The sequence below is a fragment of the Ictalurus punctatus genome, chromosome 29 (assembly GCF_001660625.3).
Source record: "Ictalurus punctatus breed USDA103 chromosome 29, Coco_2.0, whole genome shotgun sequence".
In the NCBI taxonomy this organism is placed as follows: domain Eukaryota; kingdom Metazoa; phylum Chordata; class Actinopteri; order Siluriformes; family Ictaluridae; genus Ictalurus; species Ictalurus punctatus.
This window is the reverse complement of record NC_030444.2, coordinates 10,860,006-10,878,351: the sequence shown is the minus strand read 5'-3', so window position 1 is coordinate 10,878,351 and position 18,346 is coordinate 10,860,006. Positions and strand designations below refer to the sequence as shown.

The 18,346-nt window shown below is 39.3% G+C and overlaps 1 protein-coding gene across 2 annotated transcripts in view; it reads right to left on the bottom strand.

Moving 5' to 3' along the window:
• Nucleotides 1-18,346, bottom strand: part of nrxn2b (neurexin 2b) — a 659,496-nt gene that overhangs the window by 330,553 nt on the left and 310,597 nt on the right. For both annotated transcript variants that reach the window (XM_047152219.2, XM_017461810.3), the window contains exon 6: nucleotides 7,158-7,462. In XM_047152219.2, coding sequence (XP_047008175.1) covers nucleotides 7,158-7,462 — 305 coding nt within the window. The remainder of the gene's footprint in view (nucleotides 1-7,157; nucleotides 7,463-18,346) is intronic.

Sequence of the window (18,346 nt, the reverse complement as noted above, 5' to 3'; positions counted from 1 at the left end):
GCTTTGAAGTTAAAATTGAATAACCAGTCATGAGCTTTGAAGTCCGACTTGATTCATTCAAGAATAAGTATTGAAGTCAGAGTCAAGTCACAAATCATAAGCTTTGAATTCGGAGTCGAATCCACATCATAAGCTTTGACAGTAGCGTCAAGTCACGAATAACGAGTCACAAATCATATGATTTGAGGTTAGAATCAAGTCAAAAAACATGAGCATTGAAGTCAGTCGAGGCATGACTTGTAAGGTTTGAACTCAAAGTCTACTCACAAACATTAGCTCTGAAGTCAGAGTGGAATCATGGATAACAAGCTGTGTGAATATGTAAAGCTGTACTGATGTTTCACATCACATTCATTAATTAGGTCTTCCAGTTGAACATATAAAATACACTCTCAGTGTTTCATCAGCTTGATTTTACTAATACTAATCAGCTTGCGTAAAAGGAATAATTTCATCTGCCGTTTATTATATCACATACGCATAACGCAAAAAAATTCATCTATAAATGGATATCTTTGACATGGACTTGAGACGTGGACAGATTCTTTGCTCCATGAATGCCTTTGTGAGATCTGTGTGCACCTGTGTGTGTGTGTGTGTGTGTGTGTGTGTGTGTGTTCTCTATTTGTGCATTTTGTATGTAGAATAACTCTTGGCTGCAAATTTAAAACATGTTGGATTCAAAAACTCATTAAGCAAGTCTCACTCCAGTGAACAAACAAGGACTGGTGGCCTCTGACCCCTGCTGTGTGTGCGCATGTGTGTGTGCGCGCGCGTGTGCATGTGTGTGTGTACACTTGTTTGAGTGATTAAAATAGATAAAATAACCCAGGCATACTCTCCCAGCAGTGCTGTCATGCTGCTATGGCCATGCTGTGATGTTTCTGCTGCAACAGGAAGCAATGGGGGAACGTTCCAGAGATTAGGGTCATTAGCTGAACAACAGATTTCTCTTCAAAACCCCGACTCCAGAGTTTACCCACCCTTCTGTATTTTCAATTTAGAACTACAAGCACTTCTGCGTGTTTAAACAAAGATCCTGGAGCCTCAGAGACGCACAACACTACACACCTACACTTCATCTAAAGCACAGTTCGCACCGGGATGTGTTTTTTTTTCAGCGCGTTAAACGGTCCATTTGACGATGCATTTTTTTTTTTTTTGCGTTCACACAAACGTATGGGCGAGAGGCTGAATGAAAGTGTGAATTCACTCCCTGAAAGTAGATGGCGCTTACTGATGATCAGTAATAACCCTGTATGCAAATCGACACCCACTTCTCACTGAGAAGAATGAAGCAAAACACTGGCTGGCTTTCTTTGGTTTTGTGTGCGAGCGCCATCAAGTCGTAGTTTTATATAACTTCAACGGCACGTAACCAAAAGCGTGAACCTCATTTGTTGGGGAGTTTTTAATGTGGCACATCAAAAAAAATAAAATAAAATAAATAAATAAATAAATAAAAGCACCCCTTGACATTACGCGTAAAAACGCACGGGTGTGAACACTCCCATTGACAGCCACTGATTTAATCCCAGTGTGAACGGGCCTTAAGGTTGCCGAAACCTCCCAGATTGGCCTCTCCTGGAATGGAATCCTTGAGATTTTTTTTTTTTTTGGCAGGTTGAATCTAAAAATAAATAAATAAATAAAAGAACTGAAAAGTTAGAAAATGTGGGTTTATTTGTATAGCGTGTGACACGACTTCAGAATTGGTTTAATCCGAGCACTGTCCATGCGTCGAGTGAACACCATGGCACAACTATTATTTTGACTATTCGGCCATTAATTCAAAACGTATCCATATTCATTGTATTACTGCAGTTAGATACTAATAAAGCCAGCAGCCAAGATCTTGTCAAATCGCACTTAGTTAACTGCCGTACACGGGAAACCGATTCATTTCCAGCTTCTAGAGCATTTTAGTGTTTACGCTACACTGTTAGCAATGCAAAATAAATCAATAAATGCTATAAATGTCTAAAATAATACATACATGTGCCATAGTATACTATTTAAGGAATCGTATGCTGTTCTTACAATGTAACCGTGTGGATGAATTTGTGCACTCGTTTAAACACGCTCGTGTGGTGAACTCAGTTGAAATCATTGATTCTGGAACTGAGAGTGCGCAGCATGGAAGCTCATGTCCATAAACAGAGTCCATGCTATAGCTCAATGAGCTGGCTTACTTGGGTGCTAGGTTTACAGCAATGTCAAGGAGGTTTTTCCAAGCTGATAATGGGGAATTACACACCTCAATGTGATGTGTCATTTAAAAATAGAATAAATAAATAAACACATACATATATATATAAACACTTCCCAGTGTAATCTTACAAAATGTACAGTTGACTATGGAACTGGCTTCATTTGGTTTCAAATCTTTGTACTAACAAAGAACATTTATCCTGCTTTCTATATTATGTACCTCGCTGCTGTTTTTATTTTTTGTCCCCCACTAGTCAACAGCGCCACCTAGCAGCAACTACAGAATGTATTAGTCAACTAGGAGACACAAGACCAAATTTAGACAGCATTTCGTAAGCACAATAAACACATCATTGTTAAATGTTTATTTTTGTTTGTTTTTTGTCACTAAACGTAGAGCTAACAGTCTCTTGTTTTAGCTTGTGTATATATATATATATATATATATATATATATATATATATATATATATATATATATATATATATACATACACATAAGGGCAGCCACTATGGTGTGCAGGGTTGCCATGTCTGCGTGACAAAAGAAGTCCAATGGTCAATCAGATTAGCTCCAAAACAATCCCAAAACCAAAACTCAACTGTCCTATTCACACTGCTTTTAAATTCCAACATCAGTAACTATCAATACACCAAATTTTACACCAAATGCAGCAATATTAAACATTTCCTTAATGCAATTAATACAAATGACTTTTTTTTCTTCAAATAAATCTTTTACTAAGGGCATAAAATAATCTCATTTTATGATATTGTTATATGTATATGATATGATGTATTAGTATTTGATTACATTACCGTACATACACTATATGGCCAAAAGTTTGTAGACACCTAACCATCACACCCATATGAGCTTGTTGAACATCCCATTCCACATTTATTCCCCCTTTGCTGTTATAATAACCTCCACTCTTCTGGGAAGGCTTTCCACTAGATTTAGGAGCGTGGATGTGGGGATTTGTGCTCAATCAGGCACAAGAGCATTTGTGAAGTCAGGTGGGTGAGGAGGCCTGGGGTGCAGTTGACATTCCAGTTCATCCCAAAGGTGTTAAATGGGGTTTGGGTTAGAGCTTTGTGGAGGACACTTGAGTTCTTCCGCTCCAACCTTCACAAACCATGTCTTCGTGGAGCTCGCTTTGTGTTGCTGGAACAGGTTCGGGTCTCTTAGTGCCACTGAAGGGAAACTGTAATGCCTCAACATACAAAGACATTCTAGACAGTTATGTGCTTCAAACTTTGTGAGGAAGGCCCACGTACAGGTGTGATGTTCAGGTGCCCACAAACTTTTGGCCATATAATGTTCTTCTGCAAGTGTCTTGCAGTTACAGTTTTCGCGCAAAGAATTCCCGAATTCCCCCAAAGTTACATCCTATTACTTAATACCAGACAATTTCTCCATTTTCATAAGCTGGTTAATAAAGTCCTTGTTATCTTTTCCAGAAGGCACACTTTAATAATGCCAAACTTGCTCTTTTCTGCTAGTGCTTCTTTGATTTTCAATGTGATTTGTCATAATTCAGCTGCCGTATAATACGTATAAAAGAGAGAGAGGGAAAGTAAATGAAATCATGTTTGGACAAAAGATTTATTTTTTTTTTCTCCTCACTCTATCACTCCCCCCGGTGTTTTCTCTCTGCGCCTCTTCGCAATAGCAAACAATTACAATAGCTATTATTAGGGCTGACAAGCCATTCATTCCCATTACAATTACCAAAACAGGCCAAAGCACGAAGCGTGAGCAAGCCAATCGCTGGTGAAATTGACTGCATCTCTGTGCTGTTATCTACGACCGCCAATTGGCAAACTGGTATTGAGCCTTGACTGTCTCCTATTCACTGAGTGTATCCGTGTGTGTGTGTGTGTGTGTGTGTGTGTGTCTGTCTGTCTGTCTGTCTTTCAAGTTCTAGGTTTGTGGGTTTGCTCAAGTCATTTAGTAAAGTTGAATAAAAGTCTGGTGCAGCATCCTGATTTGAGACTTGTTTGCTTTTTTCCCCCCTCAGGAGATCTCAGCATCACATTTCATCACATTAAAAACTCAACTGCTAACACATGATACAAGTGGGAAGTGTTGCATGTAGTTATCTGAGAGATGTAGTGCAAACCAATGATTTAGTCGAGGAAGGAAGTAACTCCTCTCTGCAAATCTTTTCAAACATGATTTTTCCCATTGTTACTTCTTTCTTTCTACGTTCAAATATTAATTTGTGCTCTCATTTCTTTCTTTCTCTATTCAATCCTGTATTTATTTGTGCTCTCATTTCTTTCTTTCTCTATTCAATCCTGTATTTATTTGTGCTCTCATTTCTTTCTTTCTTTCTTGTTTGTTTGTTTGTTTCTTTCTTTCTTTATTTCTTTATTCAATCATGTATTTATTTGTGCTCTCATTTCTTTCTTTCTTTCTTTCTTTCTTTCTTTCTTTATTCAATCATGTATTTATTTGTGCTCTCATTTCTTTCTTTCTTTCTTTCTTTCTTGTTTCTTTCTTTCTTTCTTCAATCCTGTATTTATGTGTGCTCTCATTTCTGTCTTTCTTTCTTGTTCCTTCTTTCTTTCTTTATTCAATCCTGTATTTATTTGTGCTCTTGTTTCTTTCTTTCTTTCTTTCTTTGTTCATTCATATATTTTTGTGCTCTCATTTCTTTCTTTTTCTTTCTTTCTTTCTTTCTTTATTCATGTATTTATTTGTGCTCTCGTTTCTTTCTTTATTTCTCTGTCTTTCTTTCTTTGTTCATTCACGTATTTTGTGCTCTCATTTCTTTCTTTCTCTTTCTTTCTTGTTTCTCTCTTGATTTATTCATTCATGTATTTATCTGTGCCCTCATTTCTTTCTTTCTTTGTTCATTCATGTATTTATTTGTGCTCTCTTTATTGTTCCAACGTTCATTTAGTTATTTGTGACTTTATTTATTTATATGTATTTATGTATGTGATATTTATTTATTTACTTATTTAGCATGTGTTGTGTTATTACACACACACACACACACACACACACACACACACACACACACACATATATATATTTAGGAACGCTGCTCATAGTTGCTAAATGGAGGAAGACTTTGTGGTCATACTGAAAAGAATAAAGAATACTTGTGAAGAAAACAACAAATTAAATCACAGAACAACAACAAAACTAAAAACACAGATTGCAGTACATATTGTTATGTTCTAGTGAGTGAGTCCTTTGGCATTAACACTGTGTTGCTGTTTCCTAATTTCTGATTCCAGATAAAAAAAAAAATTCGTCAAACTTAGTGTTGAAATGCATCCCACAAGATGGGAAATGTTTTGATGGTAAGAACTTCATTTATTAAGAAATTTCTCTCATTGCCCCCTGAACGCACATTTCCTCCCGTCGCAAGCTTTCTGACGGCACCGTAGTCGATCGTTTCCAACATTAAAGACGAAGTGCCTAAAGAAAGCATGTTTAACAGGCGTTCCCATCTGCTATTCTCCCGAGTAGCTACAGCCTTAATAACTGAAACTCTCATTTCAGACCTGTTACGAGCTCCAAGTGCAGCAGCATTAAGATGTGTTTGTAGGGGGAAAAAAACCTGATTTAACCTGATCTAACTTAAATCCAGTGATGAAAATAGGCGTTCATTGTATTGTGAGAATATGTGACTTCAGCTGTAGTATCTGCATTATCGAACTCCAATTCATAAAGGTAATGTAGCTGATTCTATATGATTAGTATCTTGGAGAGGTATTCTCCGTCGCAAAGCTTTCCATTAAATTGTGACATGAAGATAGTTTCACAAAATCTGAAACGCTTCAAGAATAACGTTAAAGGCATGAGAACTGAGTGGTAGAGAAGGTGAAATGTGGAAAAAACAAAAACTAAAAAGTGACAAACACTATTCTGGTGATAAATTAATAAATAAAGTAATGCTTTAGGTTACTCTTGAATACAAAGTTTCCACATGGGTCTTACCCAAAATCTCTGTAGCGCTCATAAACCAAAGCGAGATTACATTTGAGGCATTCGGCAGACGTCGTCATCCAGAGTGACTCACATTTATCTCATTTACACAACTGTGCAGATGAGGGTTAAAGAGCTTGCTCAAGGCCCCAGCGGTGGCAGCGTGGTGGTGCTGGGATTTGAACTCATGATCTTCTGATCAGAAGGCCAACATCTTAACCACGAGCTACCACTTCTCCAGAGATTACATTCTCAACACCTCATCAAACGAGCAATCTTTTCGGCAGCCATGATAATGTTGTCCTAGCACCGTAAAACACAAAACCACAACGGATATGCGCAGGATGCCTCTCTGACGTCTGCGTCTTCGAAAACATTTTACTCACGACGCAAAAAGAGTGAAAGCATAGTTTTCAAATTTGTCCACATTCAAAAAAATAAAAATAAATAAAAAATCTTCGCTTTGTTTTCAGTGAGCCAGAAAAACAGTTTCTGCGGATGGAAGATAAGAAAATACGGATATTTTTAGAAATATCCGAGTGCGCATGGGCGGAGCCTCAACGGCTTTTATTTACCTATAATATTATCATGTACATTTTTTGTTTTCATGGAACAACGACATTAACCAAGGTGCATACTCTTTATGTACAGTAGACCTAGAGGCATGAGTCTTTGAGAGTTTTGAATCAAACACAATCAGGGTCCTGAGACGATCACTGAATGTGAAGTGTAACTGAATAACACATGGGCAGCACTGGGGAAGCAGAGAGGCTAAACACAGCACTATAGAGTTCTTAACATTGACATGAACTATCCAAATGGAGCTTCAAATTAACACAGATTTATTGCTGGAGGTACATTTTGTAAAATCTGCAGATGCGGTGTTCAATACAACCTCAGTGTATTCCGCAATGCCACCCCTGACAGATAAAAATCAGCTTCTAAAGCATCCTGGTGATGTATGTCTTATCAGACAAAGCCATGATGCGCTCTCTTACCTGCCGCAGGTTTCGCGTGACCTTGACGTCGTGCCAGGCGTTGTCGTTAAACTTGCCGTTGACGGGTTCGACGAGTGCCTCGAAAGCGCCGGAGCCGAGGTTGATGACGAGCCAGACGGCTCCGCTCTTCAGCGACAGGTTCACGTAATCGGCTGATTTGCCCGTGTGGAGCATGAGGCCATTCCGCTGCAGGGTTCGGAAGGACAGCGTGATCTCGTCTGTGCTGCTCTGGATGGGGGTCATGGACAGGTCATAGCAGAAAAACTCGTTGCCTTTAAACGTCGCCACTGATTCTTCTTTACCTGCTGAAAATAAATAAATAAAAACATCAGTTCCAGCGGAAATCTGGTGTGCTGCATCGCTCTGCTAATCTGTAACTGGATTTTTAATCAACACTGGGTTACTTCAAAAACATGGTGGCCTTCATCCAATCAGCATTCAGTAAGGTATTTCACACAATTAGCATCGAGCTATCATAACAAATTTTGTCCTGGTCCTTTAATTGTTCGATGTACCTTGGAAAGAAACATCCACTGTGCGTGATAATTGCAAAAATGCTTGGACCCCGTAGATCGCTGCTTGTAGTTATTCATTATCTTTTGTTTTAAACCATTATTAAACAGAGTTACTGCAAGTTGGTTTTACATTATAACAATTAATATCATGTGAAAATTATAGTATTACATTTGATAAAGTGCACACACACACACACACACACACACACACACACACACACACACACACACACACACACACACACACACACACACACACACGTGCATCTATTTGGGTTTACAACCGAATCACTCCCTCACATCAGACCTTATTTACTAATCTTATGCTCCTGTAAAATGCCAGGGAGGTTATGAGGTAGAAAAATCCCATCTTATTTTCCACATCGAGTTACAGAAAAACAGAGTTACTCGGCTGTAACATCGGCAAGAAGGAGAAACGAAGAAATATGGAGAGAGAGAGAGAGAGAGAGAGAGAGAGAGAGAGAGAGAGAGAGAGAGAGAGAGAGAGAGAGAGAGAGAGAGAGAGAGAGAGAGAGAGAGAGTTGTTAACAGAAATCAGATTCTGTGGCAAAGCATAAAACAGTCTAAGTGCTGATGTAAGGAGAACACGCTGCAGGGAAATGGAGCGAAGAAACAATTTTTTCAGTGATGTATTAAGCAAAAGAATCTAGATTTCTAGCTGTAAGCAACAAGCGGTGGATTGATTGTTGCTTGTAAGACAGAGGATCATGGAGGACAGAGAGAGCTTGTACAGAGAACTACATGTAAACATAAATCTTACTATGTAAAACTAACATTGAGTAACTTTGCTCAGTGGTGGTGTTCCTGAAGCTATATAACACCTAAAGCTTCATACCAACTGACATGAATCTACAGGCTTATTTCAACAGGTTTCAAAGACAAATTCAAAGTTTGGACAGCTTCTAGGGTGACTTCCATAAGAAACATTAGCTGACTTGAGGTGAGGTTAATTGGCAAAACATCCAGAAAAAAAAGCAGAATCTAAATAAAGAAAACCAATTGAAAAAGATTAAAAAAATAAAAAAAAACACACACGTACACACACACACACACACACACACACACACACACACACACACACACACACACACACACACACAGTTAACTCTGGTGGTTATAATGCCAGTTAACTCCACCTGACCGTCAGGATCTGCTTTGCCAGGTGGGGTTAACTGCCAAATTTAACTAAAGCAAAACCTAAGCTTTACAGATATTTATTGGAAAGGGTTTAAATAATGTTTTTCATGTTTGTTCAATGAACCATAAACAATTATTGCACATGCACACTGGAGACTCCTTACAAAAATGATAAACAAACATCTCCTCACAGAAAACTTCACCATATCAACAACTACACGCATTTTGTACGAGAGCAAATTCGTTAAAGCATACTGTGATACTGGCCCATCCCAGACCGAAATATTAATTCCGCAGCTCAGATCACGAGCCTCCTCGAACCTGCACTTGACTGCGTTAAGGACGCCTTTTATAGGATATGTGCTTGCACTCACACCCACATGCACAGAGCACAAGCATGAAATTACAGCCTTGCTCCAAATCAATCCCATCGAACTCTGCTCTCTGCAACTCTAAACACATTCCCGATGAACACAAGAGGAGCGGGCGAATATAAACACTCCCATTCGATAGGATGAATCAGATTACCCTCACATACGCAAAGTGCTGATAGTAAAAATAATTATTCTACAAAGCAGATCTGGTTATGGAGAGAGAGAGAGAGAGAGGGGGGGGGGGAGTGAGCTGGATGATAGAGTGGTTAGTTCTTAAAGCAAGAAATGAAAGGACCGAGTGACAGTTTGATGGATATGTGTAGTTCAGTTATTGAAGGGCTCTGCCTCTTTCTCTCTCTCTCTCTCTCTCTCTCTTACACACACACACACACACACACACACACACACAAAGATCATTTGGAGAAGATTATATAATGTGAAGCACAAAATGCTTTATATACAAGTCTCTATATCTCTATTATTCTGACCATGTAAACATTTTGCTGCACAAAGCTTCCGGAAAATCCTGGAAACCCTCGGAGTGAAGTGGGAATACACTCTGGATGCCAATGGGATTGAATGTCAATGAACATCCAATTGCATGACACACACATTCACACTCAGAGCCAATTTAGACACACTCAGAGTCACCAACATGTCTGCCAACATGTTTTTGGGAGGTGGGAGGAAACCAGCGAACCCTGAGGAAATGAAGAAATACAGTATAATATACAGTATGAAACTACACACAGTCAGTAACCCAAGCTCAGGCATAGGGCCATGGAATGTAAAAGACCACAGTCAGTCCCTGCAGGTGTTGGCGTTTTTGCGATCGCAGAAATGAACGCAAAATCAGGCAAATTCCACAATAATCAGAGAAGCTTGCAATTTTTCAAAATTGCAGCAGATTTGCCGCAGATTTTGGCCAATGCGAGCCATGTGAAAGTCAAAGCCCTGTTCGATTCACGTGTTTCGAACATCAAAAATGACCGAAAATAGCCTAGCTGTGTGTATGTCCACAGCCTCCAGTTTTTACTAAAGGTGCCCCTGATATCCACATTCATATTCCTCTGATTGGATATTCAACAGACTTCAACACCATGCCAGATATACAAAGCTTTTATGGCAGGTTTAATGCACAATTAGTGTGCATTCTTCCTTGCAAAAAAAAGTGTGTATTATGTACAAAACCAGTTCATAGTTCAAATGGCAAAACTTTCCCACCTCATATATCCTCATGCATTCCCATCTGACCCAGGATTATGAAAAGATGGAACATTTGAACTAGTTTGTACTTTTCACTGACCCACAGAACTGAACTACTACTGGCTCCCAAGTGGCGCAGCAGAACTCATTGGGAGATTGTGAGTTTGAATCCCATTGCAGCGGAGTTGGTATACTCTCTCATCCCCATCAATCACAAAGACACTAGGCAATCATGCGAGCTCATTTATTTGGAAGAGGGCAGATAGTACCTCTTAGCCTGTTACACCACCCTGTGATAATGCAGGATGAGCAGCAGATTAAGTTAAGGCTCTGGGTTACTGAACGGAAGGTCAGGGGTTCAAGCCCCAGCACTACCAGGGTCTGGGTTACTGATCGGAAGGTGAGAGGTTCAAGTCCCAGCACTACCAGGTTCTGGGTTACTGTTCAGGATGTCAGGGGTTCAAGCCCCAGCTCTGCCACTGTTGGGCCCTTGATCAAGGCCCTTAACCCTCTCTGCTCCAAGGGTGCTATATCATGGCTTACTCTGTGCTCTGACCCCAGCTTCCTGACATGCTGGAGTATGCAAAGAAAAGAATTTCACTGTGCAGATGTATATGTCATTATCACTGTAGCTAGCTTCGTCACAGTTTTGTACCTGCCGTATGTTAGTGCACATCTGGATGCTGGTGGGAATTGGCAGGTGACCTATTTGGGAAAACGAGCAAACTACTTCTGAACCATCAAGTCAGCTTGGTTTCCTATTCACAATCTGCTCTAACAATAATTCAGATATTTTGATTGGAAATAGCTATATTTATTAACAAATACATCTCTTCATTAGAACTTTTCATTGTGTGTTTTGCACCGCACCTTTTCAGGTCTCCTTATTTATAATCAACAGCTTTCTCATTCTACTAGCTTAATCCAACTTTAGAGTGAGCACTAAAACATGCGTATTCAGTAAAATGTCAATGTAGGGTATTATTAGACTAATATAATAATAAGATGATACCGACCAGGGACCAGAGTAGAGTTGTACAGTTTTCAGAGAATGAGGACGTCACTTTAACATGGACACAAATTAAGAGAAAAAGGTTCGGCTGAATGGTTTGGTTTTTAAACCCGGACTGGTGTCCAGCCATAAGATTACAACCACCTGCCTAATATTGTGTAGGTCCCGCTTGTGCCACCAAAACATCACCAAAAAAGACTTCTGAAGGTGTCTCGTAGTTTCCGGCACTGCTAAGACGTTAGCAGCAGATCCTTCAAGTATTGTAAGTTGCGAACTGGGGTCTTCATGGATCCGACTTGTTTGTCCAAGACTTCCATAGATGCTCAATCAGATTGAGATCTGGGGAATTTGGAGGCCAAGTCAACACCTTGAACTAACTCCTTGTCATGTTCCTCAAACCATTCCTGAACCATTTTTGCAGTGAAGCAGGGCGCATTAAGCTGCTGAAAGAGGCTACTGCTATTAGGGAATTGCATTGCCATGAAGGGATGTACTCAGTCGGTAACAATGTTTAGGTAGTTGGAACGTGTCAAAGTAACATCCACATGAATGCCAAGACCCAAGGTTTCCCAACAGAACATTGCCCAGACCATCACACTACCTCCACCAGCTTGCCTTCTTCCCATAGTGCATTCTGGTGCTGTTTCTTTCCCAAATAAGTGACACACACACACCCACACACACACACACACACACACACACACACACCTGGCCGTCCATATGCCGTAAAAGAAGTGCTCCTTGGTCCAGTTTAACAATAGCATTACATAGACCAGAATACAATGTTACTGAGCATCGATATAGCTGACTGTTTGCTGTTAATGAAAAACCTGACTGCAATATTGTCTTCTGAAAGGAGACTTTCTTTGTGTACAACGGTCAGATTCAGGTTCAGCTGATCTCATTCTTTCTGAATTCTGTCTGTCTGTGTTGTTGCTTCTTGCAGTTCGTCATCTAGTCGCAAAGAATATAATATTTCACTGTGTCTGAAACTGTGGCAGTGCCAAAGGAATACAGGGAGCATTATTTTCTAATAAAGCGATATATACAATAAAATAAAATAAAAAATGCTTTAAAGTTTGCCATTGTGCTTTCTTTTTCAGCTTTCGACATGATTTACTTTGACTTTTCAACTACACTTGTTTTTATTTCTTGATCCAGAATGTTCCTGGCATTTAAATGACAGCTTAGGAAATACATTTAAACTGCACTCATGTTATATAGCACACATAATGCAGACCTGCCAATCTTGTGTACACAGTGTGCTTTGAGTAGGAACTTAACAATTTAACATCAACGCACATCAGTACAAGCTGTCACTCAAAAATACTCCAAAAGAGTATTGTCTTCTGTACATGTCCTTTGCCCCCTACACACATGCATACAAATGTGGAACGATTGATAATTGTGTATGTGTCATGCACTCTTCGATATTAACTGACTTCTCTAGAAGCCCCGCCCCCTTCTCACCATTTCATATTAGTAATATTTGCATTTTCTGTTGCGGAACACGAGGAATGTTTTTAGCTGTCTGATGTGAAATACAATACATCACTGTATGATCTAGATATCAATTTACTGTACATTAGGGGTGTGGCAAAATCCCTAACGTATATACTGACATCCACTGAAAATTCTCAGGCAAAAATAGAAAGAAAGAAAAAAGAAAAAAAAAAGAGAAAAATGTCAGCTATGTGGAAGCATGTCATGGATTCTATAAGGAACATTAGAAAAGCATTATGTAAAATATTGAAAATACAGTATTTCTGTTTTCCCCCGGTTTACTGTGTTTTTACTTTCCCTATAAAATGACATGTATCACAACAGTTGCCAGTGTCTTATATAAACTACAGGAATTAAACCGAATAATCAAATCACTACAAGTTAATCGCTAGCAAAACGTGGAAATAATGAAATAATGACAATAACATAACTGTTCGTCCTAATTGGTTTTCTTGGCCTTCACCCACACTTATGGTCTGGTGCATCATTTCTGATTATGAGCCGTTTGAAAGATGCCTCGTCATCAGAAATGGTAAGGAAAGGTTAGGAGGTTACTTATAAAAGAAATGATGGAGTGTTCTGAATAAAAAGAGAGCTAATGAGGTGCGTTAAATATGACAGAGAGAGGGAGAGAAGAGAGAGGACTTGTCTTGTTTGCAATATATAGTCAGCTGTAGGTTTATGTAGAATTTTGAGTGTTCCATCCATCCATTTTCTACACTGCTTAACCTATAGGGTCACGGGGAACCTGGAGCCTATCCCGGGGAGCATCGGGCACAAGGCAGGGTACACCCTGGATGGGGTGCCAATCCATCACACTACGGACACTTTGGACACGCCAATCAGCCTACCATGCATGTCTTTGGACTGGAGGAGGAAACCGGAGTACCTGGAGGAGACCCCCGCAGCACTGGAAGAACATACAAACTCCACACACACAGGGACGCAGCAGGAATCGAACTCCCAACGTTGGAGGTTTAAGGCAAACGTGCTTAGCTCTAAGCCTCCGTGTTCCCGTTTTTGATGATATTGACAGATGTAGATTGATCAATTGATAAATGATTTTATCGTGCATTCGAGTCAAGTTAGAAAGATTGTATTTACGAGTCGAATGCGCATAAACACCACCACAAAGGCGGAATTACGAGTGGGAAAACTTCTTTGAGCCCAGAGTTTGGGGGCGTGTCAGTAAGAAAACATTGCGGAGTCAATGGATGCAACGTCTGTCGTTGACAGTAAATTTGTTGAAATTGAATGTTTACTCATCTCAGAAGCTGATTTCTGATCAATATAAACCACACTACTTATGGGTACTTAGCAGTGACATGTCTTAGTCAGGCTTTTTTTACTTACGATTAAACAAGCTAACTGCCTGCACAAAATACGATAGCATTGTACAATTCCAATATAATATGTAACGGGAAAGTTTCCAGTGGCTTCATAAATTGATTAAAATCACAAAACAGCAAAACACACCTGATGTGCATTCTTTGCTCTTCATTTTCTAGAAGTAGAGTTAAAAAAAAAAAAAACCTCGCTGTACTTTTTTTGTAATTAATTAAGCGAATATACACCGCCATCTGAGTCACCAAAGCGACGTAAACGCACCTGACGTCGTAATTACAACTTACCAACCCAGGAGGACTTGAATGCACAGTTACTTCGATTTGAGATGCGTGTTATTTTATTTCATTTGATTTATTTTATATGAGGTGCTACATTTGACTCATACATACGCTTTATTTATTTAGTCATTCATTCGTTGGCCCCTTTGAAAATAAGCCGCTAGTCTCACCATTACTCACGAACCCAGGCTGCTAATCAACAAATACAGTAACTGAACTTAAAGAAATGAGACCGAGAAAGGCAGCAGGAGCAAGAGAAGAGTGTTTCAGTGGCCCTCATTTGCACACGTGATGCCTGTTATTCTCTACAGTTTTAATAAGACAGTGGGAGATTACAGCTTACAGCTGTGACCTTTCAGTCTCTTTTCACTTTTCCATCTGTACCACACAGACCACCGTTGAGCCTCTCTACATTTGAGACTTGAAGCACATCATGGGGCTGACGCTCACTCGCTCGTTTTATCAGGCTTCAGGTTTTCCCCAAGGAGGAGCTCTTACTCATGTACCAGCGATGAAAACGTATATAAATACATTATTTGGATTGAACGTATAATGCGTTTTAAAAGAGATTGCTTTCATGACCACGCTGTGAGACATGAAGGTAAAATAAAGGCCACACTCATTATCATGAATATGTCCTGATCCTTAGTAACTGCCTGGTCGGGGTCACAATGTTGAAATGAAGCCAATTTGCTTATATTTTTGAAAACAACAACAGTCCCAAGTGCAACTATCGACTGATGTAGCTGAAGTTGAGGGATTGTCCAAGCCAGAATTCACAGAGTCCGTTCAGCTTGTTAGTTTGAAATGATTTCTGTCTCAGACATTATTAAACACGGCTGCAATACTAGAATAAAATATAAACCAATTTGTGTAACGTTTGGACAGTCAGAAAGCCTCTTACCGCACCTTTCTCTCTGTCCAATCAGAATCCAGCATTCATTGGCATTCAGTATCTTACACTCAGCTGTATAAAATGCACCATTCTCTAAATGATGAATGTCTGTGATCCATAAAACTATCCACTTTAAAGTGCTTTAAAAAGATGAATTCACTTCGCTGTAGTTAATGTCCGTTATTATCAGCATTCTCTCAGTGCGGGCTGTCTGCCACATGCCGCACCTCTCAGACCTGTCAGGCCTCACAAACCCACGAAGCTGCTGCAAAATAGGCGAATAATTAACTTGGCAATTTAGGCGACCAGGAAGAGCACAGCACGGTGGCGGAAAGTGCTAGGAAAATGCACCACTTTGCCCATTTAGTTTAGCGATTGCAGGGCGATTTAGCGGACAGGAAGTCTTCCTAATCGCACTGCCAAGTTTATGGTTCAGCACAGCAGAATGTGGAGAGGTGACAGTAATTTATGTATGTCTTCGGTTCTTCCTGAATTATTTACACTAATGCACCGAAAAACGCTGCTCGACTCATGAAAACGCATTCAACTTTAATGTCTTCACAAACAGCATTACTGAATCTTGGTTTGTTCTCAGACACAACAGAGAGTTGGCCTAATGTCCAGGTGCTTCTCGACATTTTTCATCTTGAAGTAAGCGGTACAAACGCCACTAGAATTGCGAGTCTTTTGTGAAAGCAAGCCCGAATTAGCCTGATAATTAAAGGCGTCTAAGATGTAACACTGCTTAGAAAGTGAAACAAGCTTGTATTTAGTCAAACTTTCCTATTATACGCTAATAATAATAATCAAAACAAATATGTAACTAGTACTGAGCCTATTTTTAGACATGCTGTACCACTTTCAAGCTTGAAATTCTTCCTTGTTAATACTGGAAGATAATTGTATTAAATGTTAAGCATTTATTTCTATCAAGAAGCAAAACGATCTGCAAAAACAAAAAATATTGGACAAATTGGCCTATATTCAAAATATGTTCACTTGTTAAGATACCTTTTTTTTCCCCCTAAATATACTGTATAAGTATTAAAGCAGGACAAGGTGATGTGATTATTTTCCTATAACACCAAGTGTTTATTCCTCTTATACCATAGACAATGTTTTTTGTTGTTTTTTTTTAAATTAAGGAACGACATGTAATATTTTCTATTCAGTAACAGTTGCACAAAACAAGTTAGTCCCTGTTATCACTTAGCACCTATAAGCAGTTGTTTCATCACTCTTTCTTAAAACAGAAATGCAGCGTGTCATGTGACTGAGAAACTGCAAATCTATCCATTGTAAATATTATCAGATTGTTACAATGTGCTGACTCTGGAGACTCCTTCCTTAAATGCCAAAAGTGTTTATTCCTTGACTGTTTATTAATTAAAGAATGACACATACTTTATTGATCCGTTCATACTAACATCTCCAATATAGTTACATATAACAACATGTGTATATAACCTCCATCCACAAAACTGTCCTGCTCTGAGACTCCTTCCATAAATGTTAAACAATCATCTCCTTACAGAAAACTATTCTACATCCACCTTTATTAAATAAGGACACATGTTTGAATTCTGTTTATTCCAAGTCTTAAATTATGTGGCGCACCTGCCATTAGCCATTAGTCTAGACTGGAATTAGCCATTAGTCTAGACACAATAAGGTGCTGTTATAGAAAATTAAGCAACACCTTCAGACCAATCAGACTCAAGAATTCAACAACGCTGTACAACCCACATTTTCTTTTTTGTTCAGTCTGTACTTTTCTTCTCTCTCATCAAAGCTGAGGAATTAACAAGATGCTTTTACTTATATTAAGGACTATTTATTTGCTGGTTGCCTGGGTAGTGGAGATCTCTGGTGCTCATTCACATCCACTCAAAGGTCGCCTGTCTTCCTTCCAGCTTTATTTTTGGCAGTTTTTCTGAATTTCCATTAATATGTGACTTATTGAAATATGGTGGCCCTGTTTCATATTTAATATTTAATATTACTCCATAATGATTCATATTTTAAGAGATCTTCACTAGCAAGGAAAAAAGTAAACTGAATAAGAGGTACTAAGACTTCCATGGTCTTAATAGGATACAGTCTTTTAAGCTGTGGGTTTATAAATCGTGCTTTTTTGTACGCGTTGTACCGGAGAATGGAAGACATTGGGCATCAGCTAAAAACAGAACAGATATGTGAAGAGAAGCTACCATAATTACACTGCTGATTAAGTTTGATCTTTGAACTGCATTGTAAGCATGTATAGCACTTAGAGAAATTGCAGTAGTGAAGTGGACATGATTATGGACCTCTTAAAAACTTGGGGAAAAAAACATGAGAGATGATGGTTATTCAGGAGACCTGACATTTTGTGAAAGCCTCATGATATCAGTTGCTGAGTAAAATGAACCCAGAATAATCCAGAATGGTGGATGGATAAGGAAGAGAGGTGAGATTAGATCTTTTGCTTTAAGGTTATTGGCAGATGAAGTGAACATTAATTATCTCAGTACAGTGGCACCTGTCAAGGGGTGGGTGATGTGTTTGAAGCAGGAAGAATGGGCAGGCATAATGACATTGACAAGGGCCAAATTGAGATCCATCTCCAAAACGTCAGGTCTTGTGGGGTGTTTCTGGAATGGAGTGGTTAGTACCTACCAAAAGTGGTCCAAGGAAGGACAACTGGTGAACCGGCAACACTGTCATGAGTGCACAAAGCTCATTGATGCGCATGAGGAGTAAAGGCTAGCCCGTCTGCTCCGATCCCACAGAACAGCTATTGTGGCACAAATTGATGCTGGCTATGATAGAAAGGTGTCAGAACACACAGTGTATCGTAGTTTGCTGTGTAAGGGGCTGCATAGTCGCAGACCAGTCAGAGTGCCCATGCTGACCCCTGTC